Source organism: Notechis scutatus, chromosome 5 (assembly GCF_049901735.1).
Source record: "Notechis scutatus isolate UNSWTSFEM ecotype Mainland chromosome 5, rNotScu1.2, whole genome shotgun sequence".
NCBI classification, from domain to species: Eukaryota; Metazoa; Chordata; class Lepidosauria; order Squamata; family Elapidae; genus Notechis; species Notechis scutatus.
This window is the reverse complement of record NC_142013.1, coordinates 20,134,408-20,149,254: the sequence shown is the minus strand read 5'-3', so window position 1 is coordinate 20,149,254 and position 14,847 is coordinate 20,134,408. Positions and strand designations below refer to the sequence as shown.

General features: G+C 40.3%; 1 protein-coding gene across 3 annotated transcripts in view; it reads left to right on the top strand.

Moving 5' to 3' along the window:
• Positions 1 to 12,653, top strand: part of LOC113416944 (gap junction beta-2 protein-like) — a 72,312-nt gene extending 59,659 nt beyond the window's left edge. For all 3 annotated transcript variants that reach the window (XM_087966250.1, XM_087966251.1, XM_026675084.2), the window contains exon 2: positions 11,298 to 12,653. In XM_087966250.1, the coding sequence (XP_087822376.1) occupies positions 11,298 to 12,111 (814 nt within the window). In that variant the 3' untranslated portion in view covers positions 12,112 to 12,653. The remainder of the gene's footprint in view (positions 1 to 11,297) is intronic.
• The last annotated feature ends 2,194 nt before the right edge of the window (positions 12,654 to 14,847 follow it).

Sequence of the window (14,847 nt, the reverse complement as noted above, 5' to 3'; positions counted from 1 at the left end):
ACCACTACGCCCCGCTGTGCCCATTCTCATCCGGCGGGATGAGTTCTATCGGCGAAACCAGCGGCAAGACGAGAGCATTAGCGACTTTATAGCCGCCTTGCGAGACCTAGGGGGATGTGCGAGTTCAGGGACCTGGACGATGTCCTCCGAGACCGCGTGGTCCTAGGCCTCAGGGATCAGGCACTAAAAAGTCGACTGATGGCGAAAGGCAACATCGACCTCGGGACGCCCTGGCGAAGCTTCCGCAGCCGAAGCCACCCGGAAGTCAGCAGCCAGACTTCGGAGGGCAGACAACGGGGACCACACTGAAACCCCGAGACAAGCCAACGAGAAACCACCACACACCACGGGGACCTGGACTCCGCCTCGATACCATGGACGAGGAGGAAGACGTCCACCGACTACAAACAGGACGGGACCGGCGAGATCAACGGGGTCGTAAGTCGGGAACCAGTGCGCCGGGTGCGGGGAAACCACTTCGATCCGAGTGCCGTTTTATCGGCGCGATCTGCCGGCAGTGCAACAAGAAGGGCCACATCGCCCGAGTCTGCCGACTCAAAAGACACACAGCCCCCCCCGGCGAGAACCAAGCAACCGGGGACGAGACGACACCCCCGAGAATCAGAGATCGCCAAGCCGACTATCGCTGGAACCGAGACAACCGAGGACGACGGAGCGGGGAAGGCCGACAGAGAGAAGAAACCCACCAGACGGTCACCATCGGCCATGCCGAAACCACGGATGCCCGGAAGGTCTACGTGGAGGTGAGCATCGAGGGCGAACCATGCCGGATGGAGGTAGACTCCGGATCCTACCTCTCCATGGTCGCCTGGAAAGAACTCAAGCGCCTGGTGCCAAACATCCAGAAAAGAGGACTGGAGAACCAGAAACTGATCATCAAGGACTATCAGGGGAACCGCATCCCGTCATTGGGACCGGACAGTTCGTGGTGACTTTCAAAAAACCGCACCGCGAAACTTCCCCTGACTATCGTGGACCGGAACCGACCCAGCCTTTTAGGACTCCAATGGTTCGCGCCACTCGGGATCGAGGTCACGGGAGTAAACCACACCACAGAGGCCGACTGGGAGCAGCAGCTGGCGAGGGACTTCCAAGAAGTATTCGACGGCACCCTAGGCAAGTACAAAGGCCCCCTATCTCTTTTAGCCTAGACCCAAATGTCGCCCCCATACGCCTAAAACCCAGACGGGTGCCTTTTGCACTCCGGAAGAAAATAGACGAGCAGATTGACAAACTCGTCAAACAGGGGGTTTTGCAGCCAATCGACCACGCCCGGTGGGAGACCCCTATAGTCACCCCAGTCAAACCAGATGGGTCAGTAAGGATCTGCGGGGACTATAAGGCCACCCTCAATTGCGCCCTGCAACAAAGCGCCTACCCCGTCCCAGTAGTGCAACACCTATTACACTCGCTGGGGGGCAAGGTCTTTGCGGCTCGACCTGGCGCAAGCCTATCAGCAACTGCCGGTCGATGAAGAAACCGCCGAGCGCAAACAATAGTCACCCACCGGGAGGCGTTTCGTTGTAACCGACTCCAGTTTGGAGTCAGCGTAGCCCCAGGAATCTTCCAGAGCCTCATGGAGAGACTGCTGCGAGGAATCAAGGGGGTGGTTCCCTATTTTGACGATGTATTGGTGTCAGCAGCCAACCAGGAGGAACTAGAGGGTCGCCTAAGGGAGGTGCTAGAAAAATTCAAAGGGGCGGGCTAAAGGTGAAGAAAGAGAAATGCCAGCTATACACAGAGCAAGTCGAGTTTCTGGGGTACCTCCTAGACCGACATGGCATCCACCCAACCGGAAGCAAGGTCAAAGCCATAAAGGAAGCCCCCACACCCAAGAACAAAACAGAGCTGCAGGCATTTCTGGGACTGCTAAATTTTTACAATGTGTTCTTGCCCCAAAAAGCGACCACGGCGGAGCCTTTGCATAGGCTCCTGGACAGGACGGCCAAATGGACCTGGGGAAACGGGAGGACACCGCATTCAAGAATACCAAAGACCTGCTCACCTCGGATGCCGTTCTCATTCAGTATAATGAGACCCTACCCATCGCCGTCACATGCGACGCCTCACCATTTGGCGTCGGCGCTGTCCTCAGCCATACACTCCCAGACGGAAAAGAAGCACCCATCGCTTTCTTTTCAAGAACACTCAGCAAACCCGAAAGAAACTACAGCCAATTAGATAAGGAGGCACTGGCCATCGTCGCAGCAGTAAAAAAGTTCCACGAGTACCTCTACGGCCGCCGATTCACCCTCATCACGGACCACAAGCCGCTGCTAGGCATCCTGGCGGGGAACAAGGCCACCCGAACATCCTATCCCCCAGGATGACAAGGTGGTCTGAGTTCCTCGCCGCCTACGACTACCGGCTCACACACAGACCGGGTAAGGCGATCTCCCATGCAGACGCGTTGAGCCGCTCGCCGCTTCCCGACCTGAGCGACGACCCAGCTCCCACGGCGACCACCCTCAGCATAGAGACATTGCGGACCTACCCATAACCGCGTCAGACATTGCCCGAGAGACTAATAAAGACAAGCGTCTGGCGCGGGTATTACATTGGGTAGCAAAGGGATGGCCAGAGAAAGACAGCGATGATGCATTCAGGACATTCCGAAACCGGCAAACAGAACTGTCACTACAGAAAGGTTGTTTGTTATGGGGGACAGGGTGGTCATACCGAAAAACTGCAAGGGAAGGTATTACAATTATTACACGAAGGGCACCCGGGATTGTGAGGACTAAAGCTTTAGCCAGAAGCTATGCTTGGTGGCCAGGTATGGACAAGGAGATCGAGGCCTGGGTAGCCAAGTGCTCGCGCTGCCAAGAAACCAGACCAAATCCCCCGCAGCACCAATTTTAGAATGGGAAACGCCCAGGGGACCATGGTCGAGACTCCATATAGACTTTGCCGGGCCCACAAAGGGAACACATTCCTCATCACGGTGGATGCTTACTCCAACTGGCTGGAGGTAAGCAACATGAAGACCACCACAACAGATGCAGTAACCAAGGTCTTAAACAAACTCTTCGCAACCCACGGTCTCCCGGATGTCATCGTGTCAGACAACGGACCCCAGTTCACCTCGCTGGAATTCGAAAGATTCCTAGCGGAACGAGGCATACGACACGCACTGACAGCGACGGCGCATCCGGCGGCCAATGGTAGGGCAGAACGGATGGTTCAATTTACAAAAAGAACCCTCCAAAAGATCGAACACGGGGACATACAAGAAAAAATAAATAAAATGCTCCTAATACAACATATCACCCCTAACACAACGACTAACAAAAGCCCGGCAGAATTACTAATGGGGAGAAAACTAAGGTCACCACTCGACAGACTACACCCCACATACAACCGGAAAAACCCCGGACTCATCTAGCAAGCACCGGGTTTTTGCACCAGGCGACGCAGTCTATGCAAAAAACCTTACCGGAGACCCACTATGGGTACCGGCAACTATAACCCAACTGACAGGACCCCACTCCTACCGGCTACAGACAACCGACGGACAAACATGGAAACGCCACATCGATCAAATAAGATCAAGAACAAAAAACACAACCGACACGCAACCAAACACAGGCGACACCGATAACACAAACCAAGAGGGAGGGAAGACACAGAGGATCAAATAGGAAATAACCAGCAATACTCACCAGTCAACAGCCAGCCCGAAGTCTCACCAGGAAGGAACAGCCAGGCCAGCTCAACCAGCCCGGAAAGACCAGGCAGGAGCGGCGAAAGTCGCAGCTCGACCAACCCGGGTAGACCAGGAGGGAGCTGCAACAAGAGGCCAGCGACACCTTCCAGGGGTTCCATCGACAGGGCCAAGAGAAACAGAAGTCCCGACCGAACCGGCCGGGAACCAAACAACAACTAAGCTGCGCAAGTCAAGTAGACAAGTACGAAGCCCGCCTACCTACGGGACTACGTTACGTAGGACCGAACCAAGAGGGGAGGGGTGTTCTGTACAAGTCAATTAACATACTCGTAGCCCGCGTCGCGGTGGTTAAGGCGCGCGACCGGATTGGTCGGCGAGCCGCACTGATTGGTCATGCGAATCCCCGCGATTGGTGGAAACTAATCGCGGAGATTCAAGCGGTGTCATTGGCGCGACCGCCGCGGCTCGAGAATAAAAAGCCGCAGTTTTTCCCTTCAAGCCTAAGCTGTATTCAGGAGCCAATAAAGAGCTGAAACCAAGTCACTGTCTCCGAGCTTCCTTTCTCGACGGACACGACAATTTTACTTTTTTGTTCTCTTCTGCCACATACAAAGATAATACATTGCACAGATCACTTAACCTAGCTGATAGTCAATTCTTCTTTCAGATGTTCTTTGAGAAGATTCAAATAATTACTATTTGGCTAATCCTCAAAATGGTTCTTTTGTTGACCTTTCCAAGAATGCAGTTACAAATTTAATAGCACCCTAATTTTTTTTCATCGCTTGGAAAAGCAAGCAAGCAAGTTCTAACCATGAGTAGTTTGTTACCTTTTTGCTATTGTCCCTACCCAATAATTATATATGATTTTTCTGTCTATGCTGTAATCAGTGTCTCCCATTTTTCATCATTTTGTCTTTGTCACTCATCTGTATGGTGTGAAATGCTTTGTATGTACTTCATGTACATGTGGTTGATCAATGTAGTCTATCTTGAGTCCTGATGACTTTGTAGGTAAGCAGGCAACAGTACATAGGTTGTTTACCACTGACTGCTTCTGGGGTTGTCTTCCCAGTTTATCTTACAGCCTTGGAATTTGCAGGCAGTCTCCCATTCAAGTATTAGCCTTTCAAGGTCTGTTTACAGATGACACTGGAACAATATCTGTTCATGGAAGTCCGTTCCTACACACAAGCTAGTTCATCAAGTTGGGAAGCTAGTTTTCTATCCACAATATTGAAATATTTAGGGAATTTACACCACCCTGTGAATTTACAAGTTCCTTTGAAACTGTATGTGATACAGGCTAAAAAAAAAAGTGACAATATAATAGATGTGATTGAAAGTGAATGTTGGGATCAAAATGTAGTTTTGGAATGACATTTCCACTTTGGAAAAAATATGTGGAAGTACTTAAAGATTTACTAGTGAAATGTAATTTCAGTATAAATGTATAAACAGTATAAACTGTTTTCCCCTTTAGAAAGTTGATTAAAATATAAATAAAATAAAACAAAAGGGGTTTTGTAAATATTTCATACATATAAGAGATAATTTCCCTTTCTTTTACCTTATGATCTTATTTTCATGAAATATGGAAATAAGCTCTTGCTTTGAAGAGTTTATATATATATATAATCTTAAGTTTTTGCGGGTACTTACATGTATGGTATTCAGCTTTGTTCGGGTATTTTCCCACGTCATTATAGTTGTGCAACTATACATTATAGTTGTACAACTTTAAAAGCACAACTATAATGACGTGGGAAAATACCCGAACAAAGCTGAATACCATAGATAGATAGATAGATAGATAGATAGATAGATAGATAGATAGATACAAAGATCTGACGTCCTTAACTTATTGTTGCTCACATATTCAAGAAAATGTGTAATTTTTTTGGATATTTTATGACCTAATAAAACAAAGATAGGCATTTAATATAAATTTGAAACACATATCAGCCATTTTTTTTAAAAAAGAAATTCTTGCCTGTAGATTAAACACTCTTGTATTTACAATGTAAAGTCACAGATTCTTCCTTAGTAGCTATCTGTTTTCCTACTGATTAAGAAAGAAAAGTGATAACTGTTTCTTAGAAACTCTGATTTAACTGAAGTGATATTTTAATGTGGTTTTGAAATGATGACCAAACACTTTTATTTATTGGAGTTTTTCTTCGATAAAGTGTTTCAAATGAACGTTTTACTTTTCCCATTGTCATTGATCTTTGATAGCCTAGTTATACTTCAGAATAGCATGGCAAAATGCTAAGAAGAGAACTTTTGCAGACACATCTGTTGGAAGAAAATGATGATTTAAGCTTTTTACTCATAGGTTGGTTAGAGTTATTTATTTATGAGATGGGCAACACATCAATTTGATTGATCAATAAAATAAATAATTATTTATTTCCCTGTCCATCCAATCTCTCCTAAGAATATCTTCATCTATTTTGTTCCCCAAGCTCAGCCAATGCTGAATGGAAAGAGAGATACCTGTAGCCTCTTTAGATATGCAGAGGAATGCTGCCTGCTAATTCTCCAGTACAATTTGTCCCACAATTAATTTGGAGAAAAAGGTTTGCTATGAATCAGAAGAAGCTCAGAGCATCTCTTTTGGTAGCTACCGGACTCCTGATCTTTAATGACCATGCAATGGCATAGCTGACTCTCCTATCAAGTTTACAGTGGTGACTTATTGTTTTAAAATAGTTCAGAAACTATTCACTTATATCTCTAGTTATTGTTAAATTTCACTTTTCATCATCAGTACTCTACCTATTACTCTACACCTAAAGATGTTTTCCCCTACAATAATTTTCCCGTTAATGTTGATCTCCATCTACTTCATTAATTATAACAGTTTGGGATCATAGTGGAGGATGCACTTTCCTTCTGTGTCAAAAGACACCAGTGAGGACTGTTTGATATCAAGCTTCACTCTTGTCAATTTAAGGGACATGACTAGTTCTCTTTACGGTAATGTGGAACTGGTTTGTTCGGCCTGCCTTTTGCAGTTTTTCTCAACTACCCTGGCAAATGACAGGTTTGAGGATTTCCTGGGATTGTCCTTGTTCAGTTGCGCAAGATCAGTTGAAGTTACTTAACACCATGTCAGCCAATCATCCAATATGAACATTGCTATACAAATGGGACATTGATCAGTTATATAAAATAGCTGACCAGAGTGCATGTCCTGCTTGACACCATAGGCTGTAGCTGTAAAAAAAAAAATCAACAGCAGCAAGTCTAATAAACTATTATCAATACAGTATATTGAATTCTTTCCAATTTAGACACCATGATTCGGAAAGAGAGAAGAAAAAGGATGGTGTGCGCATTGAAGAGATGTAGTTCTCTACTTTTTCCTGTCAAAATCTTGTAGTCCACCCAAGAGCTGAAGTACAGGAGTGACTCATTGCTCATTTTCCAGTCTGGCTGCTTCTAAAAACAACTGTTTATATAGAAGAGTATATATGGCATTTTTCAAGTTTTTCTTATTGTGAACAACAGAAGGGATTTGCTCCAGGCTAGTGTAGCTAAAAGGCTTCATTAAGGATCCTCTTAGCAGATGCATAAGACTGTAGAAAGAGCTCACCTTCTCTAAAAACCCATTCACAATGTGTCCTGCGACCCTCCTTCCAGCTACCCTCACAAGAATAATCTTTTATCTGCAGAGTTTTCTTCCGACAAAACAAGCATTGGAATTTTGCCCAATTCTGAGCTTAGATCAGAAGTCTCAAAACCTGGCAACTTTAAGACTTGTGGACTTCAACAACAGTTGAAGTCCACAAGTCTTAAAGTTGCCAAGTTTGGGGACCCCTGGCTTAGATTGTTATTATTTTATTGCTAAAAAGCAAGGTAGAAATATTATGAGTAGATAAAGTTGTTGATTGCTGTTTTTTGAGTTTCTGAGTATATTGCTTTAGTCAGGATAAGTAGCACTTGTTTGTTAGGATAATGTTCATTTAATGAGCTGCAAAATATGTTTGTGTTGATTTTTGTAAAATGTTTCCTGTAACAGAGTAAATAGTATACTTTAAAATACAGAACAGTATTGACTGTCTTATTGGGTTTTCTCTTCTTTCTCCTTTTCTGCATACTCATTAAAGAGAAGAAAAGAAAATGTTAATCACTCAGTATAAGGGGTGAGGGACAGACACATGGGTGAAAATTCTAAAATTATTTCATTAAAAATGTTGGATTTGTGAGGGTGGGTTTGGTTGCTTCAGTCCTTTCGCCAGCAAATATACCGTAGTCATGAGCTGGATCTTTATGTCAAGTTGACTTTGGACTTCCATAACTAGAAAGTGCCAAGTAGTATAGCTTTCCCCTGCCAGGCAATCAAAATAAGGTTGCAAGTTTGTAAATCAGAAATTAACTTCATAGTTCAATGTCTTGGGAAGTAATCCAAAGTCCAGCATTGCTTCATAGCCAGCAGCCAAGTCCATGTGTTAATTATCACATGTAAATTAAATCTGTATGCAGTTCAGTAGAACAGTTATTAAACACAATGGCAGACATTTAAAAACAATAATGTAATTTATAGTGAAAATGAAAATGAAATGTGATTTTGTTTTATTAAATTATATAGTCATAGAAATGATTTGCATGTCCCATCATGTATCTTGTGATATATGATTTTGGACTAGTTTATGCTACTCAGACATATAGCATCTTGGAAAGTTTTGGGAACCTTCTTTCTGTGCTGAAACATCAGTATATAATCAGATATGTAGATCACACTTACATCATTAGTCCTTTTATATGAAGTTTGGCTCTTCAACCATTATGATTACCTGAGATCACTACATCAAAAAGTGGGAAATATACTATTGTAGTAATTTATAAAGGCTTTAGATCATTATCCAAACAGCAAATTTCTAAAAGTATGGTCATTGTATTTGGATTTTCATTAAAGCTGAATTAGCTTTATGGGGTTTATTATTAAGTGAAAACCAATACTTTTCAGGAGAACAGGTGTCATCTAGGATATTCTAAGGAAGCCTAGTTGTATGAGTAGCTTCTCTAGTGTGTCACATATCTTTATATGATTTCTTCTTAACCTATAGTAAAGAGTGACAAAGATCATCTATTTTACACTTTGTTGCAATATAATCAGAAAAATGAAACACTAATTTTCTCCTGCTCAGTTAATAATTATTCCAAGAATCTAATGTTTCTTAAGGACTATTGGGAAACAAGGAGAGAGAGAAAATTGTTTTAAAGTACTTCTACTAGTTAAATCAAAATCTATCCCAAACTCAGTGAATATTTTTTGTTAGATTCATATGGCCTTTATTTAATCCTCAGTGAGCATATAGACTATAACACTGATTGGTCTCTTACAATGGAGTTGTGCTGATTTCTGTTATCTATATTATCTAGATCAAAATATAACAAGAAAGAGATGAGAGTTTTATCTTGTAGTAAAGTCCAAAGATATCTATTTTTTAAGATGATAGGATTTTCTTAAATAAAAAAATCATTATCTATCTTAGAATCATAGAGACATCCATTTTTGACTCTAAGAATAATTCATAAGTACTATTTTCCAAATGTCTTTTGGCATACTAAGAATCAATATTCCTGTTTGATTATTTTTAAGGATGTTACATATTCTTTGGGAAATTCTTTTCTTTTGGAAAAATATCCCAAGGAATTCAATAATTTGGCACACGCAGTAGATGAACACCAAGTAATTTTGTAGCTACCTAGCATCTTTCTTCTCCTCACATTCGCATATACAGGTAGTTTTCAGCTAACAACTATAATTGGGAATGGGAACACTATTGCTAAGCAATACCTAAAACAAAAAAAAACATTGCACCAAGTTACAACAGTAGTTCCAGTTGCTGTCATTAAACAAATCATACATGGTCATTAAGTGCAATGTCATGTGATCAGAGTTCCCTGACAACTTCACCACTGAGTTTGGTTGTTGGAATCTGGTAGGGTTTTCCCCCACACACACACACCCTTTTTTTTAAAGCCCAGTAATTCCTTAATTTGGGGTAGAGTCAAGGCAGCTGAATGGAGCTAAGCATGTACTGGTTAGGTGCCCTTCCAGATGCCTATATGAAGTTCGCAGTAGATATTTTCTCTTTGCACCCTGAAAAAAAAATCTACCTAGGATTGAACAACTTCTGAGTGGGAGTTGAGCATCTTCACCACTAGGCCACTATGCTGCTGTTGGAAGCTGGAAGTGAAGGTTACAAATGGAAATCACATGACCTCAGGGATGCTATAACAATTGCAATTTTAAGGGCTGGATATAGCTTTCCTGGTTCAGCGACATTGTAACTTTGAACAGTCATTGAATATTTATTGCTAAGTGAGGATTATCTGCACTGAGAAAAACCACCCTGCAGTCCTTAAAACAATGTGAAACTTAAAACAATATGTGAAAAATAAAGTGGCCTTAAGAACTCTAAATTGAACTTTCACGGTTTGTTAAAAAAAAGTTCCACTGTTACCAATACATGAGGTCATGCATTTTTCATGTTGAGCTAAAGAATTAATTCAGGTTTATTTTGTACATTTACCACAGGTACATTCTTTTTAAGGGGGAAAAAACCCTCATTCTTGATGATTCCAGAAACAGCCCTGGATTCTTTTCAAAACTTTCAATTTCATCCATCCTTTAAATAACAGCAGTTGGGTGGCCAAATATAAATAATAGATATCTCTCTATAACTCTATAAGCAACAATGCCACATTATCTTCGGTCAGCATAGAATACTTTGGTGCTTGGGTAATCAATGGGTGTGACGCACAGATTCACTTGCAAGTGGCTAGGCTTGTTTCCTGCAACATTCAACATGCATAAACTGAGTCAGGATTATGAAAATTCTATGAAGGACACCTTACAAGGATCAAAGTTAAATGCACCCCGAATATGTCGTTGCAATGTTTACAACGGTATTGTAACTTTATTAAATATAAAACAAAAATGGTTGTGTACAAATTAAATACAAGCAAAAATGTGAGATGAGTGCTTACTGACATTCATGCCTTAGTCACCCTCTATTTGCATTTTATGAGATAGGTGGCCGTATATGTTTTATAAATAAATATATAAAACTAAATCTTTTACTTCGGTCACTATTTGTAGAATTAGTCTAAGCACTGTTGGGATTATTTTGGTATCATTAAGTCAGAAAAGGATAATTGCATTTTAGCTTCCTACAATATTTTTGCTGCCCCTGTTGAAATGAGATCCAAAACAATCTATTTAAGATATGGGCTGTTGTTTAAAAAAAAAATTGCTTATATATGAGCCGTGGTGGTGCAGTGGTCAGAATGCAGTACTGTTCGCTACTTCTGCTGACTGCAGCAATTCGGCTGTTGAATTCTCACCGGCTCAAGGTTGACTCAACCTTCCATCCTTCCAAGGTTGGTAACATGAGGACCCAGATTGTTGGGGGCAATATGCTGACTCTGTAAACCGCTTAGAGAGAGCTGTAAAGCAATGTGAAGCGGTATATAAGTCTAAGTGCTACTGCGATTGCTATATCATTTATTTGAATGAACTATCCATGTGAATCCAGAAGAAACTTTACAAAACTATTAAATAATTTTTAAAAACATACTTTTGTCTTAACAGGACCCAAAGCTCAGACAATAACATGGACTGGGGAACCCTGCAGTCTGTTTTAGGAGGAGTGAACAAACATTCCACCAGCATCGGGAAGATCTGGCTGACTGTTCTTTTCATCTTCCGTATTATGATCCTCGTAGTTGCTGCAGAGGAAGTTTGGGGTGATGAACAAGATGACTTCGTCTGCAATACTTTGCAACCAGGATGCAAAAACGTCTGCTACGATTATTTTTTCCCAGTTTCTCACATCAGACTCTGGGCCCTGCAGCTCATTTTTGTTTCTACTCCTGCACTTTTGGTGGCCATGCATGTGGCATATAGGAGACATGAAAAGAAAAAAAAGTTCCAAAAAGGAGATAAAAACTGTGAATTCAAGGACATAGAAGAAATAAAGAGACAGAGGTTCCACATTGAGGGTCCTTTGTGGTGGACATACACTGCCAGCATCTTATTCAGGCTGATATTTGAAGCTGCTTTCATGTATGTGTTTTACTATATGTACGAGGGGTATCACATGCCTCGCCTACTGAAATGTAGTGTTTGGCCATGTCCCAATATAGTAGATTGTTTTGTTTCTCGACCTACCGAAAAGACAATATTTACCATTTTTATGATTTCAGTGTCTGGCATTTGCATTCTACTAAATGTAGCAGAATTATCATATTTGTTGCTGAAGTTCTGTGTTAGAAGGTCTCGAAGAGGAAAAATACCCAAAAATCATGCCATTCAGGGAAACAAAGAAGAAAGTAAGCAAAATGAAATGAATGAGCTTATATCAGATAGCTGCCAGAATACAGTAACACCATTTACAAACAACTAGAGTGACCATAAGTCTTAATATGCATTTGATGTAGAGTAAGCTGCTGTGAAAGTGGTTAGATTTGATTAAGCAATAAAGTAACAGAGTCAACAGGAGTATTATTACATGTCTACATGCTGGACATGATTTCTAAGGTCAATAGCGACATAAGAATGTCAAAGATTTTAAGATGATGTGATTTACTTTATGTATAACTTTACCAAATCTATTTTGATTTGTTAAAGAAATAATCCTAATTTGTGCCTTCATATTGAAATTAATCTTTAGTTTAAAGAGCTGGAATTAACTGCCTTACTGATTAAATACTGTTAGTATTACAGGACTCTTTACGACTGTGGTAGTTGTTCTACTTTTTCAATTAAATTAAATTAACATATTTTTCTAAGGACTGATATTCCATATTTCTTAATGTTAAGACATATGATTAACTAATGTCTCTTTTTTATTTTTATTTTCATAAATGAACAAAATGCTAACGTCTCCACTGTAATATGATTGGAAAGTAAACATTTTAAACCATGAACAATAAATAATTTTATGAATATTCTGTCTACTGCCAGTTATGAAATCTCCTTGTATTGTAATGCATTATTTACAATTTTAAAGAAGATACCAATATAGTATTTCATCAACTACAGAGCATATCCATTATTTTTATTATTTCTTTAATATTATTATTAAACCATAAATGGAAATGTTAAAAGTAGGAAAGGCAGTGGTAGCTGGTTGAAAATAATGTGAAGAATATGTCTGTCAGCAACATTTAAATCAACTTGTTATAAATAAAAGAAAAATGTTTTTGACTTCCTGTAAATATGTTTACTTTTTTATTTTCAAAAAAGGTTGAGACCTAAAAAAAAAAAAACCACACTGTGTTTCATCCAAAGGGAAGAAAATTGAAGTAAGATTTAGTCAAGTTTTAGCGGGCTAGATTCTGACATTTAATTGCATGACTTTTACAATAGAATTTCTTCTCAACTTTTCACTTTGTTTAATACTTAAGTTTGGAGTTACATTGAGTGTTAAATTCTACACAAGATTTAAGTTTCAATTTCCATTAGTTTATGCAACATCCAAATTCCCAGAATGAACTGATTCAGTTTGGAACTGCAAGCTAAGCCATAGGCGTTGGAAGGTATTTATTTTACTACAAAAAGAATTTGAAGGAAGTAACCATCGAGATACAGGAAGGACTACAGCTATTATTTGGAACACTAATGGTCAGAGTAGACAGGAAGAAGAGGAAGATGCAAATTGAATAGAGTTCCATCACAACAATTGGTGGGGCTTGGATTTTAATTAATATAGGAAGGTAGGAAAATATAAATTTAATGTTATATTAGCCATGGTCAGAGAGATTAATGTTTTCCACACAACTCATGCTATTCTAATTATAAAGCATCAAGGAAAAGATAAAAGAGTCAGATTATACTTACTGTTTCATTCTACCATAAGCACCAAAAGATAGTGATTTTCTTCCTTATCAGTTAGCTTGATAAGCAACATTAAATACAGCAAATAAAAATAGCACATTTGACCAAAATTCTAAAACAGGTGTTCAAACTCATGTTGTCACGGTGGTGTCACGTGACGCATTGGGAGTTTTTCCCCCTTCAGTAAACTGGCCAGTGTGTGACGCATCAGGCCCGCAAGCCTACAGCCCTGTTCTAAAACAATCTGTCTCCCAATGATAGTGAAAAAAACTGAGCTAACTGGCTATTATATAGATGTCTGATTAATGCAATGAATTTCTAGCTCTTAGGAAAGAAATTTAATTGAAACAAGAACAAGGTGCTTTAAGTTGAGGTTTATGTAAGTAAGCCTGCCAGAAAATTTCAGACTTCAATAATTTTATTTGTTCTCTTAATTCTAATATCCATTTACTGGTAACACTAAGTTGGTAATAACAGCTGGGAGAAAGTGTCAGACACAAACCTATGGATATTTGTTTAAAAGTAATACCACACATACTTGGTATCAGATTTAGGTGTCTCTTGACCACATGCTTAACTAGGAATTTGTTCTTGGTAGCAAAAGGTGAATTTGATACGGTCTTCTCACATTTGCAGCTTTCTCATAAAATGTTTGTTCCATAGCCTAATTTTTAGTATGTATTGAAAGCAGAGCACTTTCTTACTTGCTGCTATTGTTAAAGAATTTAAATTTTAAAATTCTTGGTCATCTTCTGCAAAGAATCAAGGGCGCTAACTATACATTTAGACTGATTTCTGATTACCCTTAGATTTCATTTTTGGAAAATTGCCTATGCCAGTAGCCCATCTATTACTGAATCAAAAATAACACCCAGAAGCAGAAGGAGATTATTTCTGAGTTTTGCAATTATAGATTCAAAACATATTGGTGGACTTCATTTGTTGGCTTGTTTGTTTAGCCTGCCCCATCAGACTACAGAGGTCTTGTTAAGACTTCTCAATAATGTTTAATACTTAAGCTATTTAACATGTACATGAAATTGCCGGGGGTGGGGGGGAGAGTCAGGGCTCCTGGGCTGGAGAGGCAGTAAAAATCCTTTCTACTACTTCATGCCTAATGATTTGCATGGTCTAAGAATTTCAGATTCAGTTCCAGAAAGATGAGGTTTCTGTCACCAGCAATATATCTATTTATATCTTACCTCCAATTGTGGCTTTTTATGAGATCATATTTCTACTTAATGGTCAGGTTTGCAATTTGGAGGCCCTTTTTTGCCATCATGACTCTGACTGGAAAAGCAAG